The 12,263-nt window shown below is 55.2% G+C and overlaps 4 protein-coding genes across 4 annotated transcripts; 1 reads left to right on the top strand and 3 right to left on the bottom strand.

Annotated features, from left to right (window-relative positions):
• Positions 1-1,554: 1,554 nt before the first annotated feature.
• On the top strand, positions 1,555-5,555 carry BO94DRAFT_479049 (putative sensor histidine kinase/response regulator; the record flags this gene model as incomplete). Its single annotated transcript, XM_025608731.1, has 4 exons — positions 1,555-1,895; positions 1,961-3,454; positions 3,503-5,244; positions 5,299-5,555. 4 exons carry the CDS (start codon positions 1,555-1,557, stop codon positions 5,553-5,555), a joined length of 3,834 nt encoding a protein of 1,277 aa, XP_025461881.1.
• A 378-nt stretch (positions 5,556-5,933) lies between these two features.
• Positions 5,934-7,433, bottom strand: BO94DRAFT_561162 (glycosyl hydrolase, family 18; the record flags this gene model as incomplete). The annotated part of the gene is made up of 4 exons (XM_025614201.1): positions 5,934-6,249; positions 6,359-6,965; positions 7,016-7,308; positions 7,357-7,433. The coding sequence occupies 4 exons, from the start codon at positions 7,431-7,433 to the stop codon at positions 5,934-5,936; spliced, it is 1,293 nt and encodes a 430-aa protein (XP_025461880.1).
• A 598-nt stretch (positions 7,434-8,031) lies between these two features.
• Positions 8,032-9,602, bottom strand: pigc (phosphatidylinositol N-acetylglucosaminyltransferase; the record flags this gene model as incomplete). The annotated part of the gene is made up of 2 exons (XM_025608727.1): positions 8,032-9,185; positions 9,239-9,602. The coding sequence occupies 2 exons, from the start codon at positions 9,600-9,602 to the stop codon at positions 8,032-8,034; spliced, it is 1,518 nt and encodes a 505-aa protein (XP_025461879.1).
• Positions 9,603-9,661: 59 nt separating this feature from the next.
• Positions 9,662-11,353, bottom strand: BO94DRAFT_308115 (uncharacterized protein). Its single transcript, XM_025606807.1, has 2 exons — positions 11,156-11,353; positions 9,662-11,086 (listed from the first exon to the last, which is right to left on the bottom strand). The coding sequence occupies exon 2, from the start codon at positions 10,997-10,999 to the stop codon at positions 9,845-9,847; it is 1,155 nt and encodes a 384-aa protein (XP_025461878.1). The 5' UTR covers positions 11,000-11,086; positions 11,156-11,353; the 3' UTR covers positions 9,662-9,844.
• Between the last annotated feature and the right edge of the window lie 910 nt (positions 11,354-12,263).

Raw genomic sequence — 12,263 nt, 5'->3', positions numbered from 1 at the left:
TTCGCTTGTAGATCTGCGCTGTATCATGATACCTATATTAGATCGTACATAGACTATACTATCCATGCAGCTAGCTGATTCAACATGGTTCCTATGCTGAAGTCATTGAGCCCCATCCGAGCCCTGCCGGGACCCGGGGGGCCATTTATGCGAGACCGACTTGACATCGATGGGATGTCATGGACCACCCACTAGTATCTTGACGGTGATAGTGTCCTGCACGTATCTGCGAACTGAAGGGTGGGTGGCAACCGAATGAGTAGCGACACCTGTTGGGATTGGGCCATTCATATCCATGGAATCCACGCCCCGCCAGAACAGCCACATCTCCCGTCCAATCCACATTCTAGACCGCTGAGTCACCGCCACCGCTCCCACGCCAGTGATGGCTGACAGGCGCCGCTGCAGCCACGTCGATCATGACGCGCCTTACGACGTCAGAGACTACTAACTAGCGATTCATTGTCATCTCGGCTGGCCAAAATGTACGTATTTTGTTGGTAAGTAGGGTCGATGGCATGGTGGACATGGCAGACGGGTAAGCCTCCCGACAGGCCTCGACGCCTGAGGCATGAGATGCCTGAGACGTCCCAAGTCCTAAGGTCGCGCATGATGGCCCCTGACTGGTGGCTTCCCAGGCCGGGAACGGGGTTTTAGGGCCAATGGGGCTCCACCGCAAACTCCGTCGGCCCCCGAAGGAGACTAGCGTCAAACGGAAAACCGGTATTACGTCTTGCTGACTGGCCAATTGCGGCCGGGTCTGGCCAACCTGAAATCAACCTGAAATCTGAATCACGGCTCGCAAGTCAGACTGGAATCACTGGATAGACTCGGCTCGAGTGAGTGGAAGACACGCGGGAGGCCCTGCCACCGCCGCCAGGGGTGCAACCCGGTCGCTGGATGGACCATGATCCCTGCTACTACTCCCTTGGGTAACTTGTGGAGTTGGCTTCCTGACACGCCTGAGGCTTGTCATTCGCCGGGGCTTCGGCCATCATTCAGATTCCGTCGGCCTCAATTCCTCTCAGTTGCCACTGTTCGGTTCCCACGGGATGACTCCAGGGACTGACGACGCCCAGAAGACGCTGCCCTTGGGACGCACATCTAACTTCGAACATTCCACAGTTCGCAGCGGGGTGCCTGTCCGCGTGGAATGAATGAGCCCGCCGATGGTTTGCGTGGGCCGGAAACGCTACATACTAGTAATTCCACAGCTTCGATCTACTGTTGCTGCTGCACGCAGTCCTTGATATTAAACCCGTCGTTGTCCAACCTTGTTTCAGGGCTTCTTTCTCGCTCCTTTCCTCCTTTTCCGCTTTCCTTCCCCTTCCCTTTCCTTTCCCCTTCTTACTCTTCTCTCTCCCGCCAGCAATTTTGCCACACTTTATCTCAACCACGCCTGCCTCCATCCAGCCTGCCTCCAGCCAGCCCCCACCCAGGCCAGAATGGATGCGTAAGGCAATCGACGCCATCTCTTCCCATCGTCTCGAAATCGATCCTCCCCCTCTCTGGTCCCTTTTTTTCACCTCTCCAAACACACCCCTCCCCCACACCATGGAGATTTCTTCCCCTCCGCCGAGGGACGACGACCACAGCACGGGTCGCCGAGTCCGCGAGCTCTACCGCTACTTCCAACCCGAACGCACCGGCAGTTTTCAAGATCGGTATCAAGGCTCTTCGTCTGAAGACACACCACCCCCGACCTTTCTGGATCCCTCGCTTCCACCGCCGTCCCCATCTCTATGCTCACAATCGCTATCGTCGGCCCCCGCCATCGGTCCAGCCTCGGCGGGGCTAGTTCCCGAGGCCCTGGTCCTGGGGGACCCTAATGCGACTTTGACTTCTTTCGCGCAGCTCGCCGCCTTGCGTCTCAACGTTGAGCGCGTGATGATCAGGTACGACGGAGATCCTCCCCTCGGCCCGTGGTATCAACACCCTGCTGACGAAATATGCCCCCAAGTGTCTCAGATCGCCAGTCACAGTTCATTCTAGCCCAAAGCACACGTACTGGTGGTGTCAGTGACTATGAGTCTACTGGCGCTGGCGTCTGGAATGGGTGCTCTACTGTCTCTTCAAACGCCTGGAGCATGTGCAAGGTAGGTGCTCACTCGTCAGAGAAGTTCGTAGATCGCCTACTCAACTCTGCGTTGCGTCCTTCGTTACAGGCCACTGTTTCTCTACCACCCTCCAATCGAGAGCGAGGACAGCGCAGCTTCCTGGTGATCAATGACTTGCGCGACGAAGACCGCTACAAACGCCTCCCATTCGTACAGGGAGATCCCGGATTCCGATTCTACGCCGGTACGCCCTTGACGACCGAGACCAACATCAACATCGGCTGCTTTTTCGTCCTAGATACCAAACCACACAATGGGCTGGATGACGCGGAGAAAGAGACCCTTGGGGCTCTATCGGGGTTGATTATGGACTACCTGAAAGTCAGCCGTCAGGCATCGGAAGGTCGCCGCGCAGCTCGACTGTCCCGGGGACTGAGCTGCTTCGTTGAGGGCAGTTCCAGCTTTGTGGATGCGACTCATCCGGCGTCCGTTGGCAGCTCTGCTCCGGTACCTAGCACCCCGCCGTCATCGAGCCAGAGGGCCAACCATTTGTCCGTGGGGTCATTCAACAGTTTTGACATACCGTCCAGACGGTCACACAGCTGCGATGGCCGCTCCTTCAGCTCGGCGTCGGACTACAAAGCTGACCAAGGCGTGTCGTCAGGGCCTGACACCCCGCTACCTGATTGGTGGTCTGGCAGTCGCCAGAAGGAGCTGAATGGGCTGGACGAGTCCCAGGGTCACACCTGGGCGTTTCGACGAGCGGCCAACTTGATCCGAGAAAGCCTGGAGCTGGGTGCTGAAGGCGGCGTCATCTTTGTGGAAAACAGCAATAGTCCAATGCTAGATGCGGACACGGGGAGTGATTGCTCTGTCGAAGGCAACAATCCCGCGCCGGTGCTGGCCATTTCCACCAACGACGAGCCGTTTGCGCCAGGCCCGGGCTCCAAGGTTCTTTACCCGGCCGCGAATCTTGAGAGCTCGTTTCTGCATCAACTCCTGCGCCGATATAGCAAGGGAAAGCTGTGGTCATTCCATCGAGATGGAATGATCTCCAGTTCCGACGATGAATCACCGCGACAGAGTCGCTCACGGGGGCCGAAAGGCTCTGAGATGGGCAAAGGCGGGTCTAAGAAGTGGAAGTCGATGGAGAACTCCATGCTGAATCTCTACTTTCCCAACGCGAGCCAGGTCATGTTCGTGCCGCTCTGGAATTCCGCGAACTCGCAGTGGTTTGCTGGGTGCTTTTGTTGGAACACAGAGGAGACGCGCGTCTTCAGCTCCTCGGTGGAGCTGAGTTCGGTCCTCGGCTTTGGGTCTTCGATCATGGCCGAGTGCAACCGGGTTGAGTCGCTTATTTCTGACCGGCAAAAGGGCGACTTCATTGGCAGCATCTCGTAAGTCAAGTCTGGATGATATCTCGATGGGAATGCTGACACTTTCAGACACGAACTGCGAAGTCCGTTGCATGGTATTCTGGCAGCCGCCGAGTTTTTGAACGGAACGAACCTAGACGAATTCCAGGGCTCCCTCTTGGAGACAATCAATGCGTGTGGGCGCACCTTGCTAGATACGATGAACCAAGTGCTCGACTTCAGCAAAATCGTATCTTTGGAACGGACGTATCGCAACCTGAAGCGAAATAAAACGTCGCCCGCGGATGTGAAGGGTCTGGACCGGTTTTCGGCTCATCTGGATACGTATGTGGCGACCGACTTGGCCCTCCTGGCCGAAGAGGTGGTGGAAGGCGTGTGCCTGGGCCATGCCTATGGCCAGCGCTCAGCCGCTCCCTATGATCAGCCGGTGGTCTTACCGCGGTCGATGCGAGGCCAGCATAAGCCCGACAATGAGACCAAGCTCAAGCCTCGGTCGGAGGTTGAGGTGGTCATGGACATTGCTCACAATGATTGGATCTACAAGACGCAGCCCGGGGCTCTTCGACGCATCATCATGAATGTTTTCGGCAACGCCATGAAATACACCCACAGCGGTCGCGTGTCTCTGCATCTGGCGGTCACCGAGGCGTCGGAAGGTCGCTCTCGTCGGCACGGGGTCGAGGAGCTGGTCACCTTGACCGTGTCAGATACCGGCAAGGGCATCTCCGAGGAGTTCCTGCGCGGTCGCCTGTACACTCCGTTCGCCCAGGAGGACACACTGGCGGTCGGCACAGGTCTGGGTCTCTCGATCGTCCGGAGTCTTGTCAAATCGTTAAAGGGCAGCATCCACATTCACAGCCGTCCGGGGGAGGGAACCATTGTCAAGGTCTCCCTTCCTTTGGTGCGGCCGGGCCCGGAGTTGGAGTTGGAAGAACCCATTCGTCCCTTGTCGCCTGCCAGCAAGGAGAAGGATGTCTTAACTGAAAGCCGTCTCCTGCGCGAGACTCATGTCGGCCGACGGGCCGCCATTCTTGGGGTGGATCCGGCCGAGGCTGGCTCGCATCCCCTGTGGTCGATCTACACCCGATACCTGACCGACTGGTACGGCCTGGAGCTGGTCTCCTGGCCGTCCGGCACGCCTGTGGATATCGTCATGGCCGAGGAGCAAAGTTTGGCTGACATCCTCCCTAATGTCGACGCTACCCTTCCCTCTCTTCTCATTCTCTGCAACAAGTCTGTCGACTACACGACGGCGCGCTCGCAATGGTCATCGCTGGCCAACGTGGTGAACATCGTTCGTCGCCCATGCGGTCCGCACAAGCTCGCTCGTAGCATCCGCAAATGCCTCGACACGCAGACCGAGGATGCTCCGACTCACACCTTCGAGCTCGCAGAACGGCCGCGACAAAATACCCTGTCATCCGCTGGTGATGTATCTCCGGGAGAGAAGCTGTTCGAAATTACGACCGAGACGTGCGAGCTGGCGCCAGAAATGACGACCAGCTCGGGGTCGGCCTCATCGGTCGATTATCCACGCTCTCAGACCTCTTCGGATGGAATGGAGCCGCTCTATGCCACCTCCTCTCCGTCTCTACCGATCCAGCCGCCTTCGCCATTCAAAGAGGCCATGATTCCGGATCTGGAGCGGCGCGCGCGGATCCTGGTGGTCGACGACAACAGCATCAACCTTAACCTGATGCTGACGCTGATGAAAAAGCGCAAGCTGGCGGCATTGGACTCGGCTGAGAACGGCAAGTTGGCGGTTGATGCAGTCGAACGGATGCAACAAGGATATGACATAATCTTCATGGGTGAGTTCTTTGCACTACCCTCACTACCTTATTTGGTGCTTATAGTTCGATTAGATATATCTATGCCAGTGATGAACGGGTTCGAAGCAACGCGGGCCATTCGCGCGATGGAGAAAGAACGCGGCTCGGGCTACAAACCGGCCGTAATCATCGCTTTGACAGGGCTGAGCAGTTCGCGTGATGAATCCGAGGCGCTGGCTTCAGGGGTGGATCTATTCCTCACGAAGCCGGTGTCTTTCAAGGAGGTGTCGCGGTTATTAACCGAATGGGAGGAGAAGGGGCTGGATGATCGGCGTTTGTCAGGTAACTAAATACTTTGGGTTACTTAGGTTTTGGGGTATTGGTTTGGGTGGCTTGGTGGTTGTGGGATTGCTCCGTACACGGATATGAGGCATGAGTGATACCCTTTGGTTTGGCGTTTGGTGTTTTCAATGATTGGCGGTACATATACACGGGTACATATATTTGCATGTGTTGTTAGCTGAGTGATCTGGTGGGTGGATATAAATATGGACTCTGCCTGATTCGGCAGACCGTGCATTGGGAACATAAATCGCCCTGCGATAAACAAACAAAAGTCTTGATTATATAGTACTTATTACCCCAAACCACTCAATCATAACCATACACCCCTCTCCCCAATCCCCTCCCATTTCAACCAGATTCAACCGATAACAAAAAAACCCAACCTATGACCTCTCCTGCACCCCCTCCTGCATCGCCCCCAAATGCTCCCAACTCAGAGTATCCTCACCCAAACTCCACGCCATCACACCACCGAGATCCATCTGATCCACAATATCCGTGAACTTCCGGGCAATCATATCCGCCGTATCCCACGTCCAGAAGACATCCACTTCATCATCGAAATAGTACTGTCCACCCTTATCCTCGTCCAGGGTTCCATCCGCGAGAGCCTTACGCCACGAATCGATGATCGAGATGCCCTTGCAGGTGCCGTAGTCGGAGAGGCAGCCGGCTTGGCAGAAGTCGTCGGTTGTTCCGCTGTGATTCTTATTAGTATTTGTTATGTTGAAGAGGGGGGGTAGGTGGAACTAGGATGAAGAGGGTATGGATGGGAAGAGAGGGCGGAAAGGGAAGGATGGGGACATACCAATTGCCATACTGACTACAACATTGTCCGTCGGGACATTTGGTCCCCTTATCAAACCCACAAGTCCCATCATAGCTGGTCTTCAGATCCTTGGGCGGATCACTCATAACGCTCTTCTCAAAGGTCAAACTGCCACTCTTCCCGTTATCGCTCCCGTCATCATTCTCCATCACCACGGTCTTACAACCCAGTGGTTGGGAATCACAGTCCGCGTCGGGGTCTGTCTCGAACCATTTCGCGTAGTATGCCATACCCAGGTTTGTCTTTGCCCCTGGGAGTCCGATATCAGCATAGGCTTGAATGGTGTTCAATGAGTCCACGACGGAGGTATGGTGCATTGTGACGTTGTTTCGACGGTTCATTAGATCGTAAGTCATGATGTTGGCCATGTCAATGGAGGGCCAGATCTGGGGGCCGGTGGTGGATGTGAAGGCGATCATGTCTTCGGTTTTGCCGGGGACAGCGATGGAGAGGGTCTTGTTGGGGCCGATGGCGGAGCGGATGGCCGAGAGAAAGAGGGGGTAGGTAGTGATCTCGTCGGCTTTGTCGCTATTGGGGATTTGCTTGTAGTCGGCGCCGTTGCCGCCGGGGTACTCCCAGTCGATGTCTGGGTTTGTTAGTTGTGGTGGTGGTGGGGGTATGGGAGGGGGGCCTTACCAACGCCATCGAAACCATTGTCGTCTAGCATTGCAGCGACGTTCTTCGCGTACTGATTCCGTGACTCTTCGTCTTTCGCTCCATCGGAGAACCCAGAGCTGTCGCCCCAGCCGCCGATGGCGATCATCACTTTTGTGTCCGGGGTGAAGCGGTTGCGGAAGGTGGACACTGGCTCAAAGGGGGAGAATTGTTGGGGAGAGTCAGTGTTGAAGAGTGTTGATGGAGCAAATGCCATGATGGCGTGCGTGATACCGTCAGTTTGGTCGGTTCCGGGGAGATCGGTGGTGTGGTATCTGGTCCTGTTAATGGGAATACGATTAACAGAGAGGTGGGAAACGTACTCATCGACGTACATGGCGAACCGGAGGCCCGCCACGCACTGGAGGCCCATGAGGCCGAGGGCGACTGGTTTGAACATGGTGTGTGCCCTGAGGGAAGAAAGTGGGAGAGGTGCAGGATAACCGTGCCACCATGCACGGGCACGCCCGCTTATAAGATGACCAGGGCTCCCATTCCGATCAGTCTGGGATCTCGGTACGACATTCTCGTGTAGATGCCGGTTTGCGAGAGTTGATGAGCTCAGGCATGTCTGGCACTGTTGAGGCTGATCTCCGATTAGAGTGCGGGAAGTTGAGTGCAGGCCTCCATGAGGCCGCGGGGAGGTGAATGCCCGGTGAGGTAAATTTCCGTCAATCAACAAGGGCATACCAAGGAAGCATTCCTGATGGCATGCCAGGCTGTTGCCCGGACATTGTTGGACAAGACATGGAGTCACGGAAACTTAAATGTGGCATTCAAGGCTTGTGGGGGTATAATGCGCTGTTGAACAGTAGACTGGAGAAGGTGATAAGGTTAAGGAAATTCCAGATGTCATTAGGAGGGTTAGATATGGTAGAACTGCAGGGTATCTTGGAAAGCAAAGAACGAGGGGAGGAGGAAGAGGAGGAAGAGGAGGAAGAGGAGGAAGAGGAGGAAGAGGAGGAAGAGGAGGAAGAGGAGGAAGAGGAGGAAGAGGACTAATCCCAGTGGCGCCGGATAATGGGACGGGCCGGATCCCAGGGCCCCGTGACCACATTCTTATACTTCTGGAGACTGATCAGCCACCAGCTACATCCCCCCATCCCCAGCGCCGTCAGGATGCTCCCCAGAATGGAGCCAACCACCGCCGCCGCCCATCCCCCGCGCAGCGTGATCCCCACCGCGCCGCCAGCTACGCTCACCAGCGCCAGTGTCAACAGGACATGCCCCGTCCAAGACACATGACGCAGCTGTCGCCGGAAAATGGGGAACAGCCCGAACACCTCGATAGAGAACAGCATCAAACTGAACACATGTGTCGTGGATGGGAGCCGGGACGCGAGCACCGTCGACGCCATCACCGCGGCATTGGTGGACAGAGATGCCGGAAACTTGGTGGCGCCCGCGCCCTCCCCGCTTCCATAGTCAAAGGAGAAGATGTTCATGATCAGCAGCCAGCAACTCATCGCCCAGATCGAGTCACTGGCCGTGGACTTGGTAAGAGACTTGAGGATCGGACTGAGCCCCAGCAGCGCAAAGTAGATCAAAAAGGCCGATTTCACCGTCGACAGTCGTTGTCGATTCCGCGAGGAAAACATCGACAACATGTCTGGCTCATGGGAGCCGCCGTTGAAAGTCCCATTCGCAGGCCCAGGCGTGGGGGACGCAGGCTCCTGAGCCCCGTAGCCATCACCAGCATACCCCGTACTGTGTCGTCGGATCAGTTCGCTCGACTCACCTTGCGCCATGCTCAATCCCAGCCCATGCACCTGGTTCTCCTTCTGCCCGTTAGCTCGCGAGCTCGTGCCAGACGGATTGACCGAGCTGGTCATGGAGCTCGAACTAGAACCGTCATCTCCCTCCAACACACGTTCCGCGACGTGCGCATTCTCCACATGCTCCCTCAGTATCCAAGAGTCCCAGAAGATCCACCCCAACGCCGTCCCGACACTGCCCCAGCAGACAACCGACACCGGGCTCACGCGGCCCTGCACGATGCCCACGAAGCAGCAGACGAATATTGCCACGGAGCTAACATGTTGTACAATGACGGTGGAGTCAGCCACCAAAGGCCAGAAATCGTAAGGTCGCACTCGGGGATTCCGCTGAAGGTGGTCCAGAAACGTCTCGGTGTCGGTGTAATTGTCGGGATCTATACATATCAGTATGGTTCATACTCAAGTAAGTGTATAGGAAGCAGCATACACGATTGCTTCACCCAGAGGAGCTTCTTCCAGGCGCCCTTTCGTCGTCTCCGTCTGCTGGTGCCGCGCACCTTGCGACTCCCCACTCCTGGAACGGCGGGCGGCGGTCGCAATGCGGCCACGGGGACGGCCGTGCCCGAGTTGCCGTTCAACACTCGGAGAGATTCATTGTAGCCGGTCTGGGTTGGCCGAGCCCTGGGCAGGGATGATGTGTAATATGCATCTTCAGGGGCGAGCCGGGTTGGATCCGGGAGGGCTCGTTGCGCGGCGGTGGGCTTGACGCCGACGCCGACGGTGCGGTTCGGATGGGTCTCGACGGGAACGGGGGGAGGAACGGGGGGAGGCGAGTCAGGCAGGGAAGGCATCGGGCTGAGTGGGATTCATGCTTGTCGCATGATGTGATCGGTGCCTGGCGCTGAAGACACGATTGCGCTGTCGGTGACGCGAATCGCTATTTCGGCCTCAGTCCACGTGGTGCTTAGTCATCGCTTGCGAATCGATGCATTAAATACCCTGAGAAGAAAGAACAAACTACTATGTACATCAATGGCTCCACATGGTTTTGTCTTGACAATAAAATCTGGCGCAATATCATGACATGTTCCAACTAGGTCTGTAAAACGTGCAAAACATCAATTACAATCCGATCCGGGCCATCCTCCAAACTTTGCGCCTGCTCAACCAAAAGACGAAACTCCCCATCACTGTTTTCGAACAGATAGTGTTGTTCACGCTGTGACGAGATCTGACATGCAAGGATTTTAACCTGAGTATCTCGATCACAGGCTTGATAGAACGCCGCTGCTTTGTCGAACAGTTCTTTCCTGGACCTGCACTCGTCCAGCGGGATATAGCGAATCGCTCCGATGACTCTCTGAGAGGCGAGGCGAAAAACAACCTTGCTAGGTTTGCCAGGCTCGGCGCTGGGCTCGGTTGTCTTGCGCCGCTTGGTCATAGGGGAGACAGCTGGTTTCTCCTCTTCCGATGACGATTCTTCTTCGGATGATGATGAGCCTTCTTCTTGGGATGAGTCCTCGACAGCCTCGCTTGGGCGGCTTCTCGCCGAGAATCTTGTATCATGCCCCGTCTTACCCTGCAGCCTTTTTGCTCCTCTCCCAACTCTGGGTGTTTGGGCACGGGAGGCCGAAGCAGCCCGGACATCATCTTCCCCCAAGGGGCTCTGGAGGTGCCGGAGATAATCCCAGGCTTCCGCTGAATATCCAATCTCCTCCGTGGTATTTCCAAACACCCGGATGGCGCAATGTTGGAGTTCCTCTCCCTCAGCAGCGCCCGACCACGGTCTGAGATAGGTACCATGAGGAGTGCTCCGGGGTGGATCGCAGTAGACAAATCTCGCTGTGCCACCGGCCTCATGTAGCACGAGAACGTCGTACTTACGCGGCTTGGTGACCATGTACCAGGATAGCTCCAGTTCATTTCCATGCCTGTCAAAGACCTTCCAGAACATCGCACCTTGACGGCCGGCGTACTTGCATTTCGGGATCTCGTTGCCGTTTTCCCGGTGCCACTGTTCCAATGTTGCGATCAGATAAGTCGGCAGCAATTTGCCAGGATCCGATGTCGACTTCGGGGTGACTTGGACCAGGCTGCCTTTTTGTACCTGCCCCTCATTATCACCTGCGTTGTCTTGATGGGAGCCCTTGGGAGAGATCGGTGGCTTTTGTTCGTCATCGGATTCTGTGTGAATAATGCGTCGAGAGCTGCGTCTGAGCCTGGGAAAACCGCGAGAAGTATTAGCCATCGTGGTATCTGAATCAGGAGACTAAACCTACCTTTCTGACACGAACGTGACAGGGTTGTCTGAAGTTGAAGGCGACATTTGACCGTGCTGTACATGGAATTAGCATCAAAATCGAAAGATTGTATGTAAAGCAATGTTTAAACTCATACAACGTACGTTCTGTGGAGACCAATATGTTTGGGTGGTCAACGATACAAGCTGGCTCAAACTAATCCAATGGCTTCAAGTATCACTGAAAGATCAACACGTTTCGCGTTTCGTGTCCAGATGGTTTAGCAGACAGTGCAGGTCAGCTCAGCTCAGCTGCTTAAGCATGATGGCCTGTCTGCCAGAACTCTCCACCAATAGTAGATGGTTTGATACCTACCAGTCACACAGTCATGCAATCTCCAAACAGGATCGCATGAAGCCCAAGTATGACTAGTGAAGCACGTTCCCGGCCAGTATGTCAGACTGTAAACTCAATAGACATTCATGAACGTAAATGGATAGATCACGTTGATCCGACTGCACAGGGCACGAGGCAGTTTGCGGGCTGGGTGTCCGAAGTCTTAAACTCAGACAAGGTGAAGGGCACAGAGTGATTGCAACCACCGAGATGGAAGGCGTAAATCTAGACTTGACCCTGTGGAACTAATCGAGCGGGGATCAGTAAACAAGTTCCGGGGACACAGAATGTGCCTGATGGATGCACTGCTCCGCATTTTAAGTCGTACTTTACCTCTGTATGAATGAGTATTCTGTGACAGGCCCCGGCAAATGCAGACAATCCATCTCACTGTTCCGACTTTCAGGGAATGGCGTCTTCGTATCGTGGATCCATCTCAGGGATATTTCTCCTGTAGAGCCACCAATAAACATGTTAATTCCGGGAAAGTGCGTTCACTGTGGTGGTTCGAACTGTAGTGAACGATGCAGATCAACCCCTCACTACTACCAGCACCATCACTGCTCCCTAATTTCATCGTAGAAGAATAGGGAAAAAAAGGATAAGTGATAAGAGAGAAAAAAAGGAAAGAATAGTTTCACTTTTCACACCCAACCCCAACCATGTAAGAACAACCGACCCTTCTGGCCCGGAGCGTCCTTAGCGGCTGCACCTATCCGACTCGGAATACGAACGAGCGATGTTTGTTTGCTCTTCTCCTTTTCCCTTCCCTTGACATTGGGCTATCATCCAACACCCAAGAAACTTGTTTCAAGCCCTGAACAAATTCAATCTGTTTAGGTTGTCGATGCCCAACAAACTAAACTAGTGGTGGTG

The sequence above is a fragment of the Aspergillus sclerotioniger genome, assembly GCF_003184525.1.
Source record: "Aspergillus sclerotioniger CBS 115572 chromosome Unknown BO94scaffold_48, whole genome shotgun sequence".
In the NCBI taxonomy this organism is placed as follows: domain Eukaryota; kingdom Fungi; phylum Ascomycota; class Eurotiomycetes; order Eurotiales; family Aspergillaceae; genus Aspergillus; species Aspergillus sclerotioniger.
Note: the sequence above shows the minus strand (reverse complement) of the source record. Positions and strands in the feature narration are given on the sequence as shown.

Bases quoted from the DNA above. Each gene is read 5' to 3' on its own strand.
- BO94DRAFT_308115 (XM_025606807.1), bottom strand. From the start codon at position 10,999: ATGGCTAATACTTCTCGCGGTTTTCCCAGGCTCAGACGCAGCTCTCGA.